The sequence below is a fragment of the Bombina bombina genome, chromosome 3 (assembly GCF_027579735.1).
Source record: "Bombina bombina isolate aBomBom1 chromosome 3, aBomBom1.pri, whole genome shotgun sequence".
Lineage (NCBI taxonomy): Eukaryota > Metazoa > Chordata > Amphibia > Anura > Bombinatoridae > Bombina > Bombina bombina.
The window spans coordinates 563,799,677-563,822,331 of NC_069501.1; the positions used below are offsets into that span (position 1 = coordinate 563,799,677).

The following is a 22,655-nucleotide window of genomic DNA, read 5'->3' on the forward strand; positions in this document are numbered from 1 at the left end:
ATTTGAAAATAATAATTTAACTTGATGTTGTAAGTACGCTTAACGCTTAGTCTAGAAGCTAACATTATTTAACATCTGTTATTTATTTTGCTTCCTGTTCCTGCAATTTACCATTGAAATGTGTACTTTGTTTTCCACTATTCTCTGAGAAGCCTCCTTTTACTAAAGCCAATTTTTTTTTCTTTCATGATTCAGATAGAGTATGAAATTTTTAAGCAACTTTCTAATTTACTCCTATTAGCAATTGTTCTCCGTTCTCTTGGTATCTTTGAGAAGCAGTAATGAAAGCTTAGGAGCCGGTCCAGTTTAGGTTCAGAACTTGGGTAGCGCTTGCTGATTGGTGGCTAAATGTAGCCACCAATCAGCCAGCGCTATCCAGGGTTCTGAACTAAAAATGGGACTGCTCCTAAGTTTCAATTTCTGCTTTTTTAAATAAAGATACCAAGAGAATGAAGAAAAATTGATAATTTGAGTAAATTAGAAAGTTGCTTAAAATTGCATGCTCTATCTGAATAATAAAATAAAAAAATGGGTTTAGTATCCCTTTAATATGTTTATTTATTACTTGCATGATATCTTTTATATGTAAAAACCTGAGTTTAGCTTTTTAAACTATTTTCTCAGCCATACAACATTGTAACAGTAAAAATTGAAATGTAGGTCAGTTGAGTGCTGTGAACAATATTGCCACGGTTCTCAAGGAACATACAGCTTCACTGTAAATAACACTGTCACAAGCATTAAAGGAACATTAAACACTTTGAGAGTAATATAAAATTACTATTTTGTACCACTTTCCTGTAATTCCATTCTGAAATTGTAAGCTTTTTAGTTTCCTGTTAGAAATGGAAGTGCAGAACACTGATGTATTCCACACAGCCATTGGCTGCACACTCTAGTAACCTATTAATAACTGTCCCTAATTGGCCACAGCAGAGAACATAACCTTAGTTACAACATTATTAAAAGTGTTTAGGCAGAGCGCTGGTTATAAAGAGGATACCACACAACTTACAAGGGAGAAAAGATCCTTCTATATTTTTGAATGTAATAAGAATAGTTTTGAAAACTATTCTTAGTTACAACATGGCAGCTCCCATTGTTTTATAGACATTAAAACTTTACACTTATTTTGTCACTATTTAAACAGCCAATGAAACTTTGGGGAAAAAATCTACATGTTATTCTCAGACCAATCTTTTCTTTGAATGCATCATTCTCTCTAGCATTTATTTAGTGTTTCATGTCCCTGTAATATTTTGCATTTTAAAAACAGTTTACTAATTACAATCTACTATCAGCAACAAAATTCAGAGTTGATGCCTGTGGAAAGTCTATGGGGACTCCAAGACTTTCACACTTTAAAATATGGCCCCTTTTGTTCCTGGGGGCACAATACTGCAAAATCGTTTACAGCTCTGAACAGAGCCCCAATATAAAACAATGCTGTATGAACATGACAATAACTTTTACCGTTTTTAACTTTTGTTGCAAACCTTGTAGTTCCATAGATATGTTTTTAGTTTAAACCATTCATAAAATTATAACACTGTGCGTATATAATCATAACTATATGCATTAAATATTCATAAGAAGAATAATAAGCCCGATAATTCCCAATACGCTTTTAGTACCTACTTTTACCTTACACCAGCCGCCATATTTTATTCCCCGCCCCTATCCCATAACTCTAGCCCAATGAAAAGAACCACTGGAGCTCTTACCCAATTAGAACACTACTCTTGTTGCGCAGCATAATAGCGTAAATACCATGCGACTAACCCCTTTACGTCATGATTACGCGCTGCTGTTTTTCCCAAGAACGAATAGTAAAGTTGTGATATCATAGCAATGCGCCGGAAAGTTAGGGCCTAAGCAACGTGAAATAGTCACAGACTGTTATTTATTTATTCCCTTGTTTAAGGGTAGTTTCTACTTACACTGAACAGTATTAGCCATGATTGAGCAAAATAAAAGGAAAGGGATGGAACTGGTCCCGATGGCAGCCAAGAAGCCGCGGAATGAATTGGCGGTGCCTGCAGCGGTGGTAAGGAATGAGGGGGATGAAAGCAGAACTAGCCATTTAGTTTATAGCGAGATCACTGCTGCCTGTCATAAAGTATAAGAGAGTTATGCCACTGAAGGCTACTCTCATCTTAGTGAGACTAACCTGCTTTAGAATCATTAAATTCAAGGGAAATAAACCCCAAAATATTTATTTCATTATTCAGCTAGTTCATACCATTTTAAACAACTTTCAAATTTACTTATCTAATTTGCTTCATTCTCTTGGTATCCTTTGTTGAAAGAACAGTAATGCACTACTATAAGCTAGCTGAAAACCAATGACAAGATGCATATATATGCAGCCACCAATTGGCGGCTTCTAAGACTTCTTAGGTATCCTTTTCAACAAAGTATACAAAGAGAAGAAAACAAATGAGTTCAAATTAAACTGGAAAGTTATTTAAATTTGTATGCTCTATCAGAATCTTGATAGAAAATATGTGGGTTTCATGTCCCTTTAAGTTAAAAGGATAGAAATGTCAAAATGTAAATGTTCATGGGTCCATTTAGAATTTAAATATAACTATCCTTATTTTGGCATATTTTATTAGGAGTGGTGTGCCCAATTTCGTATTTTAGTGCTTTTTTATTTTATTCTTAGCGCTGCCACTGTTAAGGTTGCTACAATGTTGCAAGTAACCTGGCTGCATGAAAACCATTGAGATTAACCCCTTCCTGCCTTTAGTTTCAGTTTTGGTGAACAGCTAGTATTGCCCTCTGTGAGGTTTACCTTTTCATGTAGGGCTGCATCTAACTATTATTTTCATTTTTAATCTGCTGATTATTTTTTCCATTAATTGTCTAAACGGTCAAAATACACATACCGAGTGTTACAAATATAAAACTTCAGACTAAAACTTTACATTTACATAACCATTTGTCCAATTTTTAAGCAGCAGAACACATTTTTATTATTAAGTCAAACAAAACCACAAACTGTTTGAAAAGAGGTGGAACTAGAAAGACGTAGAACTATCACTGTTTAGAACATTCTGTTATTCACTCTTTCAGAAACTTTAAATTGAAATGCAAAAATGGCAACATGACCACATGCTCTTGGCTGAGGCTGGCTCTCTTTTTGCAAGCTATGTTGCCTGCAGCAGAGATGAGGTGCTCAGATGGTGTTGAGGTGCCTGAGATGCATAAGTAGGGTTTTGCCAATTTAGTTAAGGTGGGATATTTATCTTTGTTAGCTCCACCAATGCAAAGGGTTTTCTCCTTGACAAGGGCCTCTCAATAAAGTAAGCCTGGACTTCATTCTAAAATAAAAAATATCTTGATCTAGTCCGCTCTTAAAATAACAGATATATACTTATAGAGGTTGAATCTAGAACATATTTCAATTCAATTAAAAATATATAAAAAACAATTTTAAAAAAGTCAAAAGTGCTAAGGACTGTATATCAATAACAGGACAAAGCTTTACCACATTATCTATACAGTACATATAATCAGCAAAAGCAAGCAATCTGCTAATAATTGTGCAAACAGATAGTAGTGCACATCAATTCAAATAACAAATCACATCAATCTATGGCTAGGTGTTAAAGGGACATAAAACCCATTTTTTTTTCTTTTATGATTTAGATAGAACATCAAATTTTAAACAACTTTCTAATTTACTTTACTTTATCGTATTTTTTGGTTTTCTTGTAATCCTTATTTGAAAAGCAGAAATGAAAGCTCAAGAGTGTGCACGTGTCTGCAGCACTTTATAGCAGCACTGTTGCAACAATGTTATACATTAGGAGGAGCATTAGATGGCAGCACTATTTCCTGTCATGTAGGGCTTCAGGCATGTACATGCTACCTACCTAGGTATCTCTTCAACAAAGAATAACATGAGAATTTAAATAAATTTGATAATAGAAGTAAATTGGAAACTTTTTAAAAATGTATTCTCTATATGAATCATGAAATACATTTTTTGGGTTTAATGTCCCTTTAATAACAAGCTCGGCACTATATCACGCAAAGCATAGTCCCAAATCACCCGATTTAATATAAACCGTTCAAATAATGATTTCTATTATTTCTGGGTTGTACATAAGCCAGGAGTATTTGTAGACTGATACTGTCCTGAAAAAGTGAAAAGTAATCGTGTCTGGACGTCCTTTAGGCTAAAGGCATAATCATAAAACAAAATACCATGTGCAGGAGCTTTTTGGAGTGAAGCAGCTGGTGTTGTGCACAGACCATCTAATCGCAAACCAACTAATCGATAATGAGATTCGTTGACAACTATTTTCATAATCGATTATATCGATTAGTTGTTGCAGCTCTATTTTCATGCCTTAAAGGGACATTATACAGTAGATTTTTCTTTGCATAAATGTTTTGTAGATGATCCATTTTATATAGCGCATACTGTTTTGTTTTTTTAAATAAATAGTTTTGCTTATTTTTAAATAACATTGCTCTGATTTTCAGACTCCTAACCAAGCCCCAATGTTTTAGGAGAATACCGACGTATACTTACTCCAGCTTGCTTCTGTTTGTGTAAAGGGTCTTTTCATATGCAAAGGAGGGGGGTGTCTGGTATTTCCCACTTGCAGTGGGTGTTCCAGTAACCTTTTAAAGAGAGCTAAACTGGAAGCTTCTAATAAGTTTTTAAACGGTTTTATACTGGATTTTTATATCAGTATCTGTGCATATTATTCTTTTTAGTAGTGTCTATTACATGCAGTTATATGAAAATTGGTGTATACTGTCCCCTTAAGTTGTCTTACGCTATTCATTCTTTTTTGGATGTGTTACTCAAATATTTTTTCCAAATGACATCAAATAACTATGTGCCTTTGCTGTTCTTAACTCTTTCTATGCTTCTATGTGGACTGTACTGTTTTTGTGTATTTGCGTAGGGGCTGTTGCGTGTTTTCTGTGTGTGTGGGGGGGGGGTGCTAAATAGGGGCTACTGTATGAGTTAAGAACACAGGAGAAAGATGATTCTTCATTTGCTTTCTGGAAAGGGTTCATGTAGCGGAATGTAGTTCTAGTGAAGGATAAGGGGAGTTATTGCCGGGTGACTGATATTGGCATTGCATGGGTTTAGAGACTACATATGAGAAATATGAGATGTCATTTGCTGGAATGAAAGGAATAACACAGTGAATGTCCTAGCAACGGGAGAAAGATAGTTTACTGTAGTTGTGGGGAGACTAATGTTGGCATTGCAGGGATTAGTAAGAAAAGGGGTTCACAGTGGTCCATCACTAATGGCATTGCAGGGGTTCACAGCAAAAGGGATTTAATACATCAATAAGCTGCCCTAACAGCGGCTACAAGTGGTCTGTGTAGTTTCTTCAAGTTGCAGTATTGTATAGAAATGATTGACATTGGCTGGTAATTTAAAATGCTTAGTTCTACCATAGGGTATAAAATATGCTAAAATGACAAATTGCCTTCACTTCCTTTAGCAGAAATGCTTCTAGTAAAAGTCATCACTGGCTTATACTCATATTTTGTGAGAGCCACATGCACCGTCATCCGTGGCTTGAATGACACATTAAAAGGCCATTATAGTTGAAAAATCACACTTTCTAATATGTTTGATCATGTCATTTTAACCCCTTAAGGACCAGCGACGTACCCTGTATGTCGCTGGCCTTTTTTTTGGGACTTGATTGTTTTATAGTGCGGTCTTGCCACCAGCGTTGAGACTGCTCTATTCCACAAAGCCTGCTGGAGGGAGTGCATTAATAGCGTGTTCTTGCTAGACTTGTGCTATTATGTCCTGAAAAAACCCTTAACAACCAGTGACATACAGGGTACATTGTGGTCATTAAGGGGTTAAGACAAGAGACACTGCACCTATGTGTTAAACACAAAGTAGAAGTACTGCTGTCTCCTAGTGCAAACTGATGCTATTCCAATCATCAACTATAGTTACACAGCTGGGTTGTGCAACTAGTGCTGCTGATTGTGTCTGCATCTTTCCGCTTGGACCAGCATTGCTCACTGAATAGTATTTCTACTATATATTTAACATCTTTGCAGGGGTTAGAGTTGCAATCTTAAATGACATGCTCTAGCAAACTAAATAATTAAATATTTCAACTGAAATAGCCCTTTTAGTCTTTATTCACTTACTAGTGTTAAAGCCTGTGTACACGGGCCAAAATGGCCCCCCTTCAAGATCCTTCCCTATCCTTTATCCCCCCCTCCACTCTAGGATTCCCCTGTACCTCCTCCCCCCCTCCCTCCTTCCACCTCCCTGTAGCTCTTAGCTCTTTTTTTTGTAGTGTAGCGGTATCACCTGTTCCTGCCCCCTCCAGCAATGGGCCGGCCACCTGCCTCCCTCCTAACCCTCCCATGCCACCAAAGATCGGCACCATCACTGCTACTCACTGATACAGAGTGTCCCTCTCTGCTTCGGTACCTCTGCAAGACTATTTCTGACTGCCCCTCGTGGGGCATGCAGAAATAGCACAATCTCGTTACTTTTAGTGAAATTGCGGCAGAGGTCCTTAAGGGCTTTAACAACCAGCATCGTCCTTGCGCAGTCTCTATGGCGAATCGACGCTGGACGTTAAGGGGTTAATGCCAGGTATGTATGTCTTTCGCAGTCTCTACTGCGCATGACTGCGTCGGACAAACATACTTGGCCTTTTATTATATAGGATTACACGCCACTAGCAGCTTTCTGAGCAGCCATGGTGTTTTGAATCTTGATGTTGTAGTCACAAATAGCATAACACTTAAAAAACGTTTACTAGAAGCATTTTTGCTCTTTTTAGGGGGTTTTTGGAACGTGGTCAGCTTGATGCGTTGCAGCTTAGGTTGCTTTTCTCCGTACGGCTGAATCCTTGGCATGGGGACCGAACGCCTGGAGCCTGACAGAGCATGGAATAGCTGACAGGGTTTCTCATCAACCCGCTTAAATTCCTCAGTGTCTTTTCATTCACGCTGAGTGTGCTGTTCTTTGATGCAGCACTATTTGAAAACTTCCTCTGGAACAAGGAAGATCCTGGCCACTCTTAAATGGTATGAGGCATTTTAAACCTACAAAGACCCCATGTAAGCAGATAATATATTTCAGTACAACTTCTTGCTGTAAATCATATACAAGAAGAAGACTGTAAGCCCTGTGGTTTGGTAATCCAGTCAGAGTGGGGAGTGCATGTTGATTTTGTCTTTTCCTCTATATCGTGAAGTTTTGATTGCTTATAATCTTATGTAACCCCTCATATGCTGTTTTATGCTTAATCTTGGTGAAGACACCAACACAGGTGAAGTTTCACTGAATTTTGTTATCTTGGAAATCACTGCAAGCTTGGTAAACTAGTCTGGGAGTGTGGGATCCACTTATATTCCTCGTACAGTATATAGTGAGATGGAAACTCTCGAAAGGCCTATTTAAAGTGAAAGTAAATTTCGGACCATTTCAAAACAGTAATTCATTCTTGCCATCTATATAAACATAATCGCTATTTTATTTTTTTTAATAAAAATATTCAATTCACCTTTATTTTCAATACATTATGTTTTCATCTGGGCTCCTCCCTTCTTCTATTTCCTTACTTTTTCAGTGTTTACGCATAGAGCGGTCCCACCCGCTCTATACGTATTAGATATGTGCGTTCCCAATACAGCTTGTCTCCAAAGCGCATGCGATCCGCTTCAATGTTGCAATTACTGATTGAAATCAGAAGACGTTTATGAATCGGTCACGAGCATTGTGATAGAAGCTATGCGTATTAGATGGGACGCATACGCAGATCGGCCGATAGGAAGATGACGTAGTGTCACGGCCACCTAATGGCCAGGATTTCAATTGGAGAATTGCAAAACGTGATCAGGAAGTAGTAGAGGTTCCGAAAAACGGGTTGTTATTAACGATTCAAATATTTAGTGTTTTAAATCATGTAAAACTTTGTTTGCAAACAAATATATAACACATTTCATGAATGAAAGTCCAAATGATTTTAAATGTTACATTTTATTGTGTTTAGTAACCATTGAAACTTTACCTTTACTTTAAGTACCCACATTTGCTGCCTGTCCTGGCTAAAACCCAGTGAAGACACCAATGCACCTCACAGAGTTCTTTCCATGTTAACTATTACATTTTAGACTCTTTAGTCCTGGAAAATTGACTTTCACTGAAGGGAACAAACTAAGGCAAAAGCTGTTGCTAGTTAATGTTTCTTCAACAAGAGACTCTTCTATGTCTGATAACTTAATTTGGGTGTGAGATTCACACTGGCTGTTGCTGCTTATTGTATACAAGCACAGAATTATTTTTTCAGTACTATTTAAATGCTTACATCTGTTTCCCTACTCTTGGCTCATTACTCTAAAGACGACATTAACCTATTTGCAATGACTTTTATACTTTTCTGCTGAATCCCTGTGAAGATATCGATTTACACCTTTTCAAGAATACACACAAGGGAAGATGTGAACGTTTAATTTAAAAGTTCCATTCTTTTTTTTCTTTTTTTTTTTTTTTCTTTTTTTTTTTGTGACCCCCACATATGTATGGTGACCTAGTTTGGGTCAGAAAACTGCATTGGTTCCTGCTGTTTATCATATATAAGAACTGAAAATTTATTGTAGGGCCACAGAAGTTTTTTTTTTTTTTTTGTGTGTAGAATTTCATAGATTTATATACCTGTTTTTCTTACTGGTGCTTTTTATGCCTGTGAAGACATTAATCACACGCTGTTTAATTACCACCTGGTTCACTCTTTATTAGATTGTGTATATTGATAATACTGAGTTCTTAATTTGGAATTATTGCTCTACGTATATGTTTTTTTTTTTTTTTATTCTACTCTGAGTTGGAAGAGAACTGATTGTTGCTGCTTATTACACATAATAGAAAACCTCGGACAACGTTATAAAAGCTTCTATTCTTGCTTTTCTATTTTTCTGACTCCACTCACTGTGGATATCAATTCATCTACAGTGACTTTACTACTTTGCTTACACTGTATACGTTTATATATGTAGAGCTTTGAGTAATTGCTTGAGATTTCTATAACAATGTGAAGTTTGGGGTTTATACTATACTCTTCTGTTAGAACTAGTATTTATCACATTTAAACGTATATCCCAGCCTCTGCTTTTCATTATATACCTAGCTAGATATTGTCCTTTCTTATATTTACTGACTTTTTTTTTTTTTTAAAAAAAGGGTCTTATCACTCCTTTTTATTTATTTTTTTCAAAGTATTTTTATGGAGAAATTTCTCTCCCCTATTCTGCAGTCTAGAGTAAAATCTCCAACTAAGGCTTCTAAAAGAGATCAGAAAAAGAAACAACCTTCAGAGTCTTTAGTTGACCACACTCTGATACTACCTTATCTGTATCAAATGACCCTATACTCAGACAACTCTTAGTAAAGGACATTATTGAATCTTTATCACCTTATTTTGAATCTCAAAAAATAGAATTTAAATTAGAGATATCTTCTCTGAGACAGGAGGTTAGAGAATTCTCTACCCGAGTATCAGAATTAGAACGAGTATCTGATCTTGAAGATACTAATGTTTTACAGAAAACACATTTGTCAGAGAATGAAAGTATGACCCGAAAACTTAAAACAAAGTTAGAAGATCTTGAAAATCGTAGTAGAAGGAATAATATCAGATCAATTGGGATTCCTGATCGAAGGAATATGAAGATCTAATAAAATCTGTTTCTGTAACACTCCCCTCCCTATTGGAAATTCCTCCATCTTCGATTCCTATTATTGTGGAAAGAGCACACAGATTGGGCAAAATATTTACCAATAAGCGATGGGAGTAACAGACCTAGACCAGTTGTTGCTTAAATTTAAAAATTTTCAAGAGAAAATACTTCAACATTTTTGTAAAAAAACAAATTGTTCAAATAGAGAATGCCCAGATTAAAATATTTCAAGTTTTTTCTTACGAAACTCTTAAAATAAAAAAACTCTCTCCTATTTGTAGTAAAATGTTAGAGACTGTATTAGGGCTACAGTCATTTATACTGCTAAGTTGAAGGTCTCTGATGGTAATACAAATATATTTTTTTTGATAGTGCAACAGAAGCTGAGCAATTTTTTTTTTTTTAAATCTAAAAAAAAAAAAAAAACTGTTTATTGTCCTCAGACTTTTTCCATTGGGGTTCAACTGTTTTTTCATTTCCCCCCCCCTTTTTTTTTCTCTTTCCTCTTCCCCCTCCCTCTCTCTTTCTTGTATATTCCATGGACTTAGTAAGTTAAGACATGGATAAAGTTAGGAAACTTACTATACTGTCTTGGAATATAGGGGGTTTTACTTCCCCCATTAAAAGGAAAGCCATTCTTCGACACTTAAAAGGACATAATACTCATATACAAAATCACTTGAAACTGATGCAGTATAACTGTAAAAAGCTGACAGGAAAATATCACCTGAACATCTCTATGTAAAAAAGAAGATATTTTACCTCACAATTTCCTCAGCTAGCAGAGTAAGGTTCTGTGTAAAAAGTTATACTTCAGCTGCTGCTTAGCTGCAGGTAAAATAAAATGAAGAAATGAACAGCAGCCAATCGGCATCAGCAGTGCCTGAGATAATGAACTCTTTTACTGTGATCTCATGAGATTTCACTTAACTCTCATGAGATATGATAAACTTCCTTAAACTGAATAGGGAAATAATGAGTGTGCATGAAGCTCACTCCCTTGGCTGTCCCGGGACAGGCATACTTATTTGCTGCTTAGTCATTTGCAATGGGGTTTGAATACTTAAGACATTTTGAGGTAAAATATCTTACTTTTTTACATAGAGATGTTCAGGTGATATTTTCTAGTCCGCTTTTTACAGCTATGCTGCATCACTTTCAAGCAGGGATAGGCAAGGTGTCCGTACACGGACACTGGTAGTCTGTGACTGGCCCTTGCAGTGTCCACCACACAGTTTGCGGTGGGGAGGGAGGGGTAGGACAGATGAATGCTGGTCCTGGACCCTTCTCCTTGATGCACCGCGGTGCCACATTTCATAGGATTGGGGCCGTGCCAAAAAAAAAAGTGAAAAAGTGAGTAAAAGAAAGGGAAGACGCAAGCTGCCTGCAGTCCAGCCTGTGTCAACCACCCATGAGTCATGACCCACCCTCATTCCTTGATCTGTGTGGTAGCGTTGGTGCTGGTGTCTGTGTGTAGAAGGACCGCTGTCTTCTCTAAAAAACCTTACCTAACCAAGTAAGTAACCAACCATGATGATCATTCAATTAGCATCATGGTGGGTGGTTTGGTCAGGAGTTGCAGAGCCCCCCAGCAGCCTCTTTAAACTGGCGGCTCTGTCTCCAATCATTCTCAGACAGTATCCTGTGTCCCAGCAGCAGGATTCTCCAGATTCTATTTAAACAGGGGTCCCAGACTCCCCCCAATCCTTTGTCCCAACAGCAGGAGCCTCCTGGAAGCTCCTGCTGCTGGGACACAGGATACTGTCTGAGAAGGATTGGAGTCAGAGCAGCCAATTTAAAGAGCCTGCTGTTCTGTTTGCACTGGGACCCCCCAGTGAATATGTTAGCAGCCAGGGGGTCTGCATGCTGAGAACACCCAGGGGAGAGTCAAGGGTTAAAACAGGCTCTCTGCAGGGAATAGATCTAGGAGAGTTGGTAACAATTCTGTCCTGGCTTGTACTCAGGTGGAACCCAGTCCTGCTTCATCACAGACACATATTTTATTTCTGCATGCTGATTAGAGTACATGAAAAGTGCTGCCCATGCTTTATGGAGCATTGCTATGCTGCAGGGGGGGGATATCCAGTGAGGGACGGATTATAAATAAACTGCCCTGACTAGTTAATTGGTGTCTGTAATGCCGCTCTCCTGAACTTATAGAAACATAGTCAGGCTCGCTGGAAACACAAGTTATGAAGCAGCGGTCTGAAGACCGCTGCTCCATAACCTGTTCGCCTGCTCTGAGGCAACGGACAGGACATCGCCAGAAATCAGCCTGATCGAATACGATCGGGTTGATTGATACCTGCTGCTATCGTCTGATTGGCTGCGAACTGCTGGTGCAATGATAAATGCAGAGAGCGTATGCTTGTCGGCATTTATCGATGTGGCAGCGGACATGATCCGCAATATCTGATTCGTGTCCGCTCGCACAATGATAATTCGGGCCCCATAGAATGTGTCAGCGAGATAGGAACCATTCGGCCATCTAGTCTGCCCAATTTTCTGAATACTTTCTTTAGTTCCAGGCTTTATCTTAATATCTAGCATAGCCTTATGCCTATCCCAAGCATATTTAAACTCCTCTACTGTCTTTACCCACATCTGCTGGATGGCCATTCCACCATGCATCCACTACCCTCTCGGTAAAGTGAGTGTTTTTTACATTTCTAATTTGAAATGTACCTTGTGTCCTTTGGAAAATGTCGGCCACAGCCCTGGTCTGTGCCTATCCCTGCTTTCAAGTGTTTTCAACATTTGGGTATAATGGCCCTTTAAAGAAATTACATACTGATAGCCTTCCTTCAGGAAACCCATCATTAGAAGAAGGATTGAAACTTAAGACGCAATGGGTAGGAGAGTTTCTCCTTCACTTGCTAGGAGGAGGGGAGTGGCTATTCTGCTTGGAAAATCTTTTAAATATGAGATTGATTTCTATATTGATCCTGATGGGAGAATTATGATATTAAAAATAAAAACTATTAATGGTTTATTTACTTTATGTAACATATATGCACCCAATGATTTTGATACATTATTTTGGAATCTTCTCCAAACTAGAATATTAAAAATAGTAGAAGGTCACCTTATTTTAGGAGGAGATTTTAATATGATCCCACAGTACCCCTTAGACAGGGTCAAAACAGTGCCAAGACCAATAGAGATAAACAATAGAATAAACATTTTAGAAAACTTTTTTTTTTTTTTTGTAATTTGGGGATCAGAGATGTCTGGAAAGAACAGAATCCTGATATCAAAAATTTATACTTGCATGTCAAAAATATGGTTCTCTCTCCAGGATCGATATGTTTCTTATTAGCAACAGCTTAATAAATATGGGAGTTAATACATTGATCTCTCCCTTTTTGTCTTTCGGGATCACGCACCTATTATTCTGGAAAATCTTCTCTCTCTCTTTTTTTTTTCTTTTTTTTTGTCTTTTTCATTTCATTACTTGTTTTAATGATGTCAAATTTAGAAATGATCTTGTTAGAAAATGGGAGGATTATTGTTTCTTCAATCAAGCACACATTGATAATCCTGAGCTCTTCTGGCAGTCTGCCAAGGCAGTCTTGACAGGTGATATTACTAGTTTTATGATTAATATGAAGAAAATACTTATGAAGAGAGAAAAATAAATAAACCACAAATCATTTAGTTAATACATATAATGCTTATCTCTTAAATTCCTCTAATTTAAAATTGGGTCAAATATCTCAATGCTAAGAAAGAACGAGATACTTTACTTCTCCAGTCTACAACATTGACTGAGTTGAAAACCCAGGCTAAATTCTATAGATACGGGAATAAGACAGGTAAATTCTTGGCCAGAATAATTAAAAATTCCTTTAGTTTCCAAGGTATTGAAGTGATTCAATTAAATGGCAATATTCACAAAGATTCAAAAGAGATCTTATCTTTTTCTTATTTTTTTGATTTATATTCATATAAGGAATCCAACTTAGATTATAAAGCAAAATTCTGGGATAGTATTTCGGTCCCGATTTGCCCAGAACGTTTACTACTCTTGATTAATGCTCCTATCTCTGATAAAGAAATTTCGGATAGTATAGATTCTATATCCCTACATAAAACACCGGATCCAGATTTACTTCCTAATGAATTTTATAAAATGTTGAAACTTAATATTATTCCACATCTAAAAAACCTTTTTAATCATTATTTTGTAAAAAACAAATCAGTGTTCGGACGCCTTCTCTGCATCCTGGACTACTTTGATTTTAAAGAATGGTAAGTATCCTCTTGAAATGCGTTCCTATAGGCCGATAGCTCTATTAAACTCTGACTACAAAATCTTAAAGGGACAGTCTACACCAAAAATGTTCTTATTTAAAAAGATAGATAATCCCTTTATTACCCATTCCCCATTTTTGCATAACCAACACAGTTGTATTAATATACTTTTTACCTCTGTGATTACCTTGTATCTAAGCCTTTGCAGACAGCCTCCTTATCTAAGTGACAGACATGCAGTGTAGTCAATCAGTGAAGACTCCTAAATAACTTCACGGGAGTGAGCACAATGTTATCTATATGACACATGTGAACTAGCACAGTCTAACTGTGAAAAACTTTCAAAATGCTCTGAGCTAGGAGGCGGTTTTTAACTGTTTAGAAATCAGTTTGAGCCTAGTTAAGTTTAGCTTTTCAAAAATACCACCAAAAGAACAAAGCAAATTTGATGATAAAAGTAAATCGGAAAGTTGTTTATAAAATTGCAATGCCCCTATCTGAATCATGAAAGTTTTAGTTTTTGACTTTACTGTCCCTTTAACTTCTATTTTTGCCAACAGACTCCAGAGCCCTTTAAATCAAATAATTAATTCCTATCAGGTTGGTTCTCTTAAAGGCAGAAATGCTTCTGCCAAGATTAAAGAACTATTTTTTACAATAGATTATTGTTCATCAAAAGAAGCTTTATCTACTGCATTATTTAGAACGTACAAGGATATGGCTGTCCTTTCACTGGATGCAGAGAAGACGTTCTACTCGGTGCACCACGATCATATATCTTCTCTCTGGAAAGATTTGGTTTACATGGGCTTTTCTTGCACCTTTGTGAAGGAAATTAAAACAACTTCCAAAACATCTTTGTTAATCAATGGTCAACAGACAAAGAACATAATCTTAAAACAAGGGACTAGGCATGATTGTCCGCTTTCACCTCTATTCATCATAGCTACAGAATCTTTTTCCAATACTATCCGTCAAAGAATTGAAGGTATTACAATTTGTAAAAGAGAATTAAGGTTGCCCTCTATGCTGATGATCTCTTAATCTATATTTCTAATCTTTCAAGAAATATTCTGCAGCTCTTATAAGATATTAAATATTTAGTTAGTTCTCTGGTTTTAAAGTAAATACAACAAAATCAGAAATTTTCTGGCTCAAGAAACATGATCCCTCTTTTTAGTATCTATACCATTTAAAGTGGCAAAACACTCATTTACATATCTTGGTATTAATATTTTGAGGGATCCGTGTACCTGGTATACCTTAAACATTACAAAGATGTTCTCTAAGGTCAAGGAAGATTTGCACCATTGGCATAAGTTGCCGCTTAACATTTCGGGAAGGGTTGCCATGTTTAAAATTATTTATTTTCCTAAATTCTTTATGTAATCCAGAATATTCCTATAATTTTCACACAAAAAAAATGGCGGTTTGGCACTTCCCAATTTGGAATTATATAGCTTAATTTCTTTGGAGAGATTTGTTATAGGTTGGCTTGGGAACTCCAAATTATTTTTCTCAGTTAGAACTTGAAGACAATGTTTTATACCCATATTCACCTATAGCCATCCTTTATTGTAATCTTAAAACTATTCCTAGATCAGTTAAAAACCTAAGCTCGGGTATACAATTTACTCTTAGCCTGGCAGAAGATATGTAAAAAAAAATTGACCTTACATACGCAATCTCTAACCATCAGGTTACTACGGGAAAATCCTGAATTTACTCCTGGAATTTATACGAAAGTGTTCCAAAAATGGGCCTGCATGGGGCTCTTTAAATTAGCACAATTTGTAGATTTCAATTTAAAAAGTAAAATCTTTCTCTGACCTGAAAGAAGTGTAACTTTTAGGTAATAAGGACTTCTTTGCCTATTTCAGATAAGACATTAATCCTTAATATCACTACCCTACAAAATGGTCTTTCTTTCCCATCTCTCCCTGGTACAAGAACTTTATTGGGACTTGGAGTAGATGAAAATTTAATTTACATTTTCAACAAGTGGCAACCTATACTTTTAAACTCTCATATTCATGATATAAAGCATTCTATCAATATGGTGCGTGAAACTACATTACCGGCTTTCTGGAGAGAATCACATCTCAAACTCTTATACATGACCTATTACACTCCGTATAAGGGACTTAAGTGGTACAATTTATATTTTAACAAATGCCCTAAATTTCAACTATTAGGAGCTGACCTAATGCATATGCTGTGGGAATGTCCGAAGATAAAACTGTGGCTTAAGGTAGAATACAGAATCAATACGGTCTTAAAGATATCTCCTTTTACTTTTTCCAAGTATAATATAGTCCTTCTCTCCCCCTAGATTTGCCCAATAATAAACTCATTAACTCAATTTTTTCCATAAAAAGCCTCATCTTCCACAAATGGAAAGATAAGGCAACACCTAAATTTACAGAAATAATTAGTTTTATTAAAAAGCAATGTATTATCGAACAGAGAGACAGATACTAATTTAGAACCACAAGTCTGGTCTTTTTTTGGAAAATGGTCAACTTTCATTAAATCACTTTCTAAGGAAGAACAAGACATTATTATATTCTAATTTATAAACACAAACTTAATCCTACTTGGAATATGGTAGGATCAATAGGCTGAATGACAAAGGGAGAGAGGGGGAACTACTATTACTACTATTATTATTATTAGTATTATTTACTTTCCCCCTTGTGGTGTTTCTTCTTTTTTTTTTTTTTTTTTTTTTTTTTGTCTGTCCTGGGGTAGGGTTTAAAAAGAGAAAACTCAAAGAGTACAATTAGTCATATTTCAACACAGATATTGAGATACTACGAATCATCTGTATTGACAGTTTTATATGTTTGATCATAATATCCTGTGTTCTTTCCCCCCCCCCCCAACACACTTTTTGTACTCTGTCGATTGATAAATAAAAGAATTTACGAAGCATTTTTGCCAAAGAGAGTATATTTCAAATTCTATTTAAATTTAAATGCATTAATGCACATTTCAGTTATTGCCTTTCTATCCCTCTTTAATTTGAGACACAAAGTGGGAAGATGTTGAGCAGACACCGAGTTGGAAGCAGGGTGGCTTTTGATTTTAACAAAAATTAGGGGCATTAAAAAAGGTTACATCTAAGCTACATAACAAGGTTTTTGGAAGTACTGTGGAATCGTCTTTTGCTATACTACCCGCTTTCCTGTTTAAACCTTCTTTTGCCAACGTTTATCTTTCCTTGTCCTGCCTAGCAAATTGCATTTATAAAAACAAAAAGTACAAACAAATCTATGACTGTTGGTACATTTAAAAAAAAAAAATTGGAGTGCTACAACAATGATTGTAGATTCCTTTTACTGCCTTAGAACCACAGTTGGTCAAGAGGCTGCATGTTTTACAGCATATTTTAACATGCAATGTGTGCAATATAAATCTAAAAAAGTCCTATCTCTCTAGGTTTTATGTTCATAGAAGTGTAGTCTAATTATAACTTGGCAAAATCTTCCATAACATCCTTTCAAGATTGTTAGTGATACTATTGTGAAATGAATACTATTGTGACATTTATCTGCAAAAGTATATTGACAAATTGATCTGAAATATAGGAGTCAGCCAGACAATGTCATGTGCACATATAAATGTCTATCATAAGCCAGGGGTCAACAAATCTGTTTAAAGTGAAGGTCAACTACACGCAACTGCCCCACGGCATTGGATAGACTTTGTAAAATGAGGGCGGGTTTAATTCATGAAATATGTTATATTTCAGTATTTTTAAAAATTTTACCTTTCAAGTGCTCCGACGATAAGCGCAGCTCTCCCGCCCGGCATTTTGTCAAATTGATTGACAGATGAAGATTCTTAAAAGAACTAATCCTTGTTTCCCTCCGGGCCGTGACGTTTATGCAAAGGGACGGGACGGGGGGCGCTCAAAAGGTAAAAATACTGAAATATAACAAATTTGATTAATTAAACCCACCCTCATTTTGCAAAGTCTATCCAGTGCCATGGGGCAGTTGCGTGAAGTTGACCTTCACTTTAAAATTTAGGAGCCAGACAGGGGTATTCATATATATGTGGAGAATAACCAAGAGTTAGAAGCCAGGTGTAAAATTCTAGGAGCCAGTGTCTCCATGGCTCCTGGGTTTTTTGAGTTCTGTAGCCATAAGCAAAATACTAGAAATTCATTAAAGGGACAGTAAACACCAGAATTTTTGCTGTTTAAAAAGGTAGATAATCCCTTTATTACCCATTCCTCAATTTTGCATAACCAACACAGTTATAATAATATACTTTTTACCTCTGTGATTATCTTGTATCTAAGCCTCTGCAAACTGCCCCCTTATTTCAGTTCTTTTGACAGACTTGCATTTTTAGCCAATCATTGCTGACTCCTAAGAGCTTCATGTGCCTGAGCTCAATGCTATCTATATGAAACACATGAACTAACGCCCTCTAGTGGTGAAAAACTGTCACAATACTTTGATTAGAGGCAGTCTTCAAGGTCTAAGAAATTAGCACATGAACCTCCTAGATTTAGCTTTCAACTAAGAATACCAAGAGAACAAAGCAAATTTGGTAATAAAAGTAAATTGGAAAGATGTTTAAAATTACATGCCCTATTTAAATCATGAAAGATTTTTTTTTTTTTTTTACTTTACTGTCCCTTTAAGCACTGCATTAAAGGGACATACAAGTGCAAAAGGAAATGCTCTTATGTGTTAGCATTTTATTATTGCACTATTTGTTGGGTATAACTGTATGTTAAACCTCTGCAAAGGGATTAAACACAGTTACAGTTGAATCCAGTGCAGCAATTCACTACTGGGAGCTAGCTGTACAAATTTAGTAAACCAAAACAAGAGTCATATGCATTGTCTTCCCAAGGACTTTTTTAATGTGTGCAATGCCCGGCTAAACTTTTAGCCAATATTTACCTAAAATTAACCAACCTTAAAAAAAAATGTAATGTTCATTGCGAAAATTATCATAAAATAAATGGGTAGCAGAAAATATTATAATACTGTAGTAAGTATTACACTGCCCCCACCTGGCTGGAAACATTTTCTATGGAGAACAGACTTGTTCAATGGACACACCAACCGGGTAACATTTATGTCAGTAGTAAGCTAAATATAGCTGATGTTACATTTTTTTCAATATGTTGCACAGATTATCATTGAATTATTTTATGTGAAATGACTCAATTAATTTATACTTCAGATAGCTAAAGTAACAGAAAATGTTGTAATATTTGAAAGTATTATTCTGCCTACACATGGGTAACTTATAATGCCACCTGGCTGGTAAACATTTCTGTGGAGATGTGTGCAGCCACCAATCAGCAGCTAGCTCCCAGTAGTGCATTGCTTCTCTTGAGCCTATCTAGTTATACATTTGAACAAAGGACACCAAGAGAGCAAGTAACATTTTATAAGAACTTAGAAGTGGTGTCTTAACATTTCATGTGGTGTCTCAATCATGAATTATTATTTTTTATTTTTTTACTTTTGTGTCCCTTTATACTCGTTTCTCATAGATGAGAAAAAAAAATGTAAAATATGTCTGCCAGTTATGTATTCATCCCCAGTTTATTTTTTGTTAGCAAACTTAATAATGTATAAAAAATAAGTTAGAACACTTTTTTTCTAAATGTTACTATTGGTGCAGTGGTTCTGTCCACTTGCTGTGCCTTTAACCCCTTTAAAGGGATATGAAACCCAATTTTTTTTTCTTTTTTTGATTCAGATAGAACAGGCAAGGCAATGTTAGGCAACTTTCTAGTTTACTCCTATTATCAATTTCTCTTCGTTCTCTTGGTATCTTTATTTGAAAAACATGATTGTAAGCTTAGGAACCAGCCAATTTTTAGTTCCGCACATGGGTAGCTCTTGCTGATTGGTGGCTAAATTTACATATGTGCTGTGAACTTTTGCACATGCTCAGTAGTAGCTGGTGCCTCAGGATAAATCTGGAAATCATTTGATAATGGAAGTAAATTGGAAAGTCTCTTAATACTGTATGCTCCATGTGAATTGGTTTTAGTTCAGTTTTGATTTTTAGTGTCCTTGTGAACCGCCTTGATTCAGATAGAGCATATGGATTTTAAACTTTCCAATTGACTTCTCTAATTTGCTTTGTCCCCTTGGTATTTAATGAAAACATACCAAGGAAGGCTTAGGAACAGCAATGCACTACTGGGACCTAGTTACTGATTGGTGGCTGCACATAAATGCCTCTTGCCATTGACTAACCTTATGTGTTTGACTAGCTCCCAGGAGTGCGTTGCTGCTTCTTTAATAAAGGATACCCAGAGAATGAATTAACTGATAATATAGGTTAACTGAAAAGTTATATTTTTTATGTTATCTGAATCATGAAAGAACATTTTTGGGTTTCATGTCCCTTTAAGACATTTCAAATTCACTTCTTATAAATGTACTTGCAACTCTTGGTAACATTTGTTAAAAATCATATGTGCATATCCACAGCAGCAGCAGCAGCAATGAGCAGGCTGGTGATTGGTAGCTGCACGTTTGTCTGTTGTCATATGCTGACCATATGTTCAGATAGCGCCCAGTAATGTATTGCTGCTCTGTGGTAACACTTTAATTATGGATTTAATGTCTTGCAGTTGTTAAACATAGTTATATGCAAGCAATAGTAATATTCTTTTTATATATATATATTTTTTTTTTATCCTTGTGTCCCAGAAATGAAAATTAGGAGCCAGGAGTAAAATTCTAGGAGCCGGTGGCTTTGTTGAGCCTTGGTTTAAAAAAATATTACTGGATTCTTAAAATTACATTTTTGGTTCTTAAAACAAAAATGTAATTGTATTAACCCCTAATCTGCCCTCCCTAACATCGCCGCCACCTACCTTCAAAAAAACTTTCAAGTTTCAAGGAAACGTTGTACATTTCTATCAGGACTTGAGCACTAGGACACTCCAACGGAGGGGGACTTTGCGTCCTCTCACCTCTCTGCTTTGAAAACATGGCATCCAGTACAGATGGGGTTACAAATTGGCATTCTTTCTCAGCGCCATTTTAGTGTCTGAATGGATAGGTGTTCTCGGTAAAAATGAGACCTCAAAAGAACATTTTGTTTCTTAAAACAAAATGTTTTAAGAACCAAAAATGTAATTTTAAGAATCCAGACATATTTTTTTAACCCAAGGCTCAACAAAGCCACTGGCTCCTAGAATTTTACTCCTGGCTCCTAATTTTTTGGTAATTCTCCATATATCTATATAAAATGCCACGGTCTCCTAAATATTCTTACTGGATCCTTCATTTTAAACACATTTTTTGACCCCCGATTTAATCTTGGTGTTGCTAGCTCTGACTAGTTATTGATGTTACTGAAACATCTCTAAAGAACAGTGCTTTAAAAAATAACTGACATTTAGTGTATTGCTTTTTATTTATTTTTTTCTGTTTGTAGGGCCCACCCAGAACATCAAGTCTGCAGGCTCCAATTATGCTTCTTTCCGGCCATGAAGGAGAAGTTTATTGCTCAAAATTTCACCCAAATGGGCTCACACTATGCTCAGCAGGATTTGACAGACTAATCTGTAAGTGTTTTATTTTGACGTTCCACAACAATATTGTACTATTAGTATTCTGGTGAATTCTAAAGATCAGATTTACTGATGGACCTACATCTTGCTATATTTATAGATCAGTTGTTAAAATCCACTTATGTTTTGCTTACTGGCTGATGGTGTAATGACTGACAGCTCTGGTCAACAGAGAAAAATACAAAGAAGTGTGTGTTTTTTTTTCTTACGTAAACATTAGTTTAAAATCGTGTAACATTTTTAAGTAGAACGTAATATTATTTGCTTTCAGTCCTCAGCACAGAACATTACATACTACATTAAATGTGCAGTCAGTGTCATGACATTACTGGCGTCTATTGTGCATGCATTATGGAAACATGCTTATCCACAAAGCTATCTCAAATGGCAATTGTTTTAAATAATAATATATATTCCCTTTTTTTAATGTTAACCTTGTGTTTAATGCCCCTTTATCCGGAAATGTTATGAGCTTTGAGGTACGGTTTGAGTGGGGTTTTTTTTTTTTTTTTTTCAATAAAGGGAATGTGCAAATAAGTTGTCTTCCCAAGGTATAGTGTTATTTGGTCCTGAGATAAGGTTCCATCAGACGGCGCTAGATTACCTTTTTTTACGAATGGCTGTATAGACAGAACCCAAAGGTGGTCTGTAATTAGGGAATGCTAAATAGGATCTGAAAAGATAAATTATTTGTTCAGTATTATAGTGAAAACCCTTTCTGATACATAAACAAATGTGGGTGCAGCGGTGAACAAAAGCCAATGCACACAACCCCTGAAAGGAGAAGAAATCTGGAAATTGCTAATAATCCCAATTTTTTTCTATTGCATAAAGGATCATGTGACACGCTGTTGAGAAATATGAATTATACAGGGGTCAATAAATCTGTTTAAAATTAAGAAGCCAGGCACTGTATCTGTACAGTATACAGATAACCCAAAAAGTAAGAAGCCAGGGGTAAAAAAAACTAGGAGCCTGTGGCTCTATGACTACTGGGTTTGTTGAGCCCTGATTTATTATGCATTCTTACTGGGTCTATTTTGGGGGAGGTGGTTGACTAAAATACTGGTGTGCCGGTTATGTAACATTTATAGTGTTTTCCACAGAAATTGTTGCCAGCCGAGTGGAATTA

General features: G+C 36.1%; 2 protein-coding genes across 4 annotated transcripts in view; one reads left to right on the forward strand and one right to left on the reverse strand.

The window, feature by feature from the left end:
• ZCCHC17 (zinc finger CCHC-type containing 17) overlaps positions 1–1,683 on the reverse strand; it is a 57,343-nt gene extending 55,660 nt beyond the window's left edge. Inside the window, exon 1 of one of the 3 annotated variants that reach the window (XM_053707102.1) lies at positions 1,645–1,683. The gene's annotated coding sequence lies outside the window, so the exon portion shown is untranslated. Of the gene's footprint in view, positions 1–1,634 lie in introns of all 3 variants that reach the window. The other 2 variants (XM_053707101.1, XM_053707103.1) reach the window with 2 other exon arrangements.
• A 145-nt stretch (positions 1,684–1,828) lies between these two features.
• Positions 1,829–22,655, forward strand: part of SNRNP40 (small nuclear ribonucleoprotein U5 subunit 40) — a 42,536-nt gene continuing 21,709 nt past the window's right edge. The window contains 2 exon segments of the mRNA XM_053704783.1: positions 1,829–2,047; positions 21,388–21,517. Of these exon segments, the coding sequence (XP_053560758.1) occupies positions 1,958–2,047; positions 21,388–21,517 (220 nt within the window). The 5' untranslated portion in view covers positions 1,829–1,957.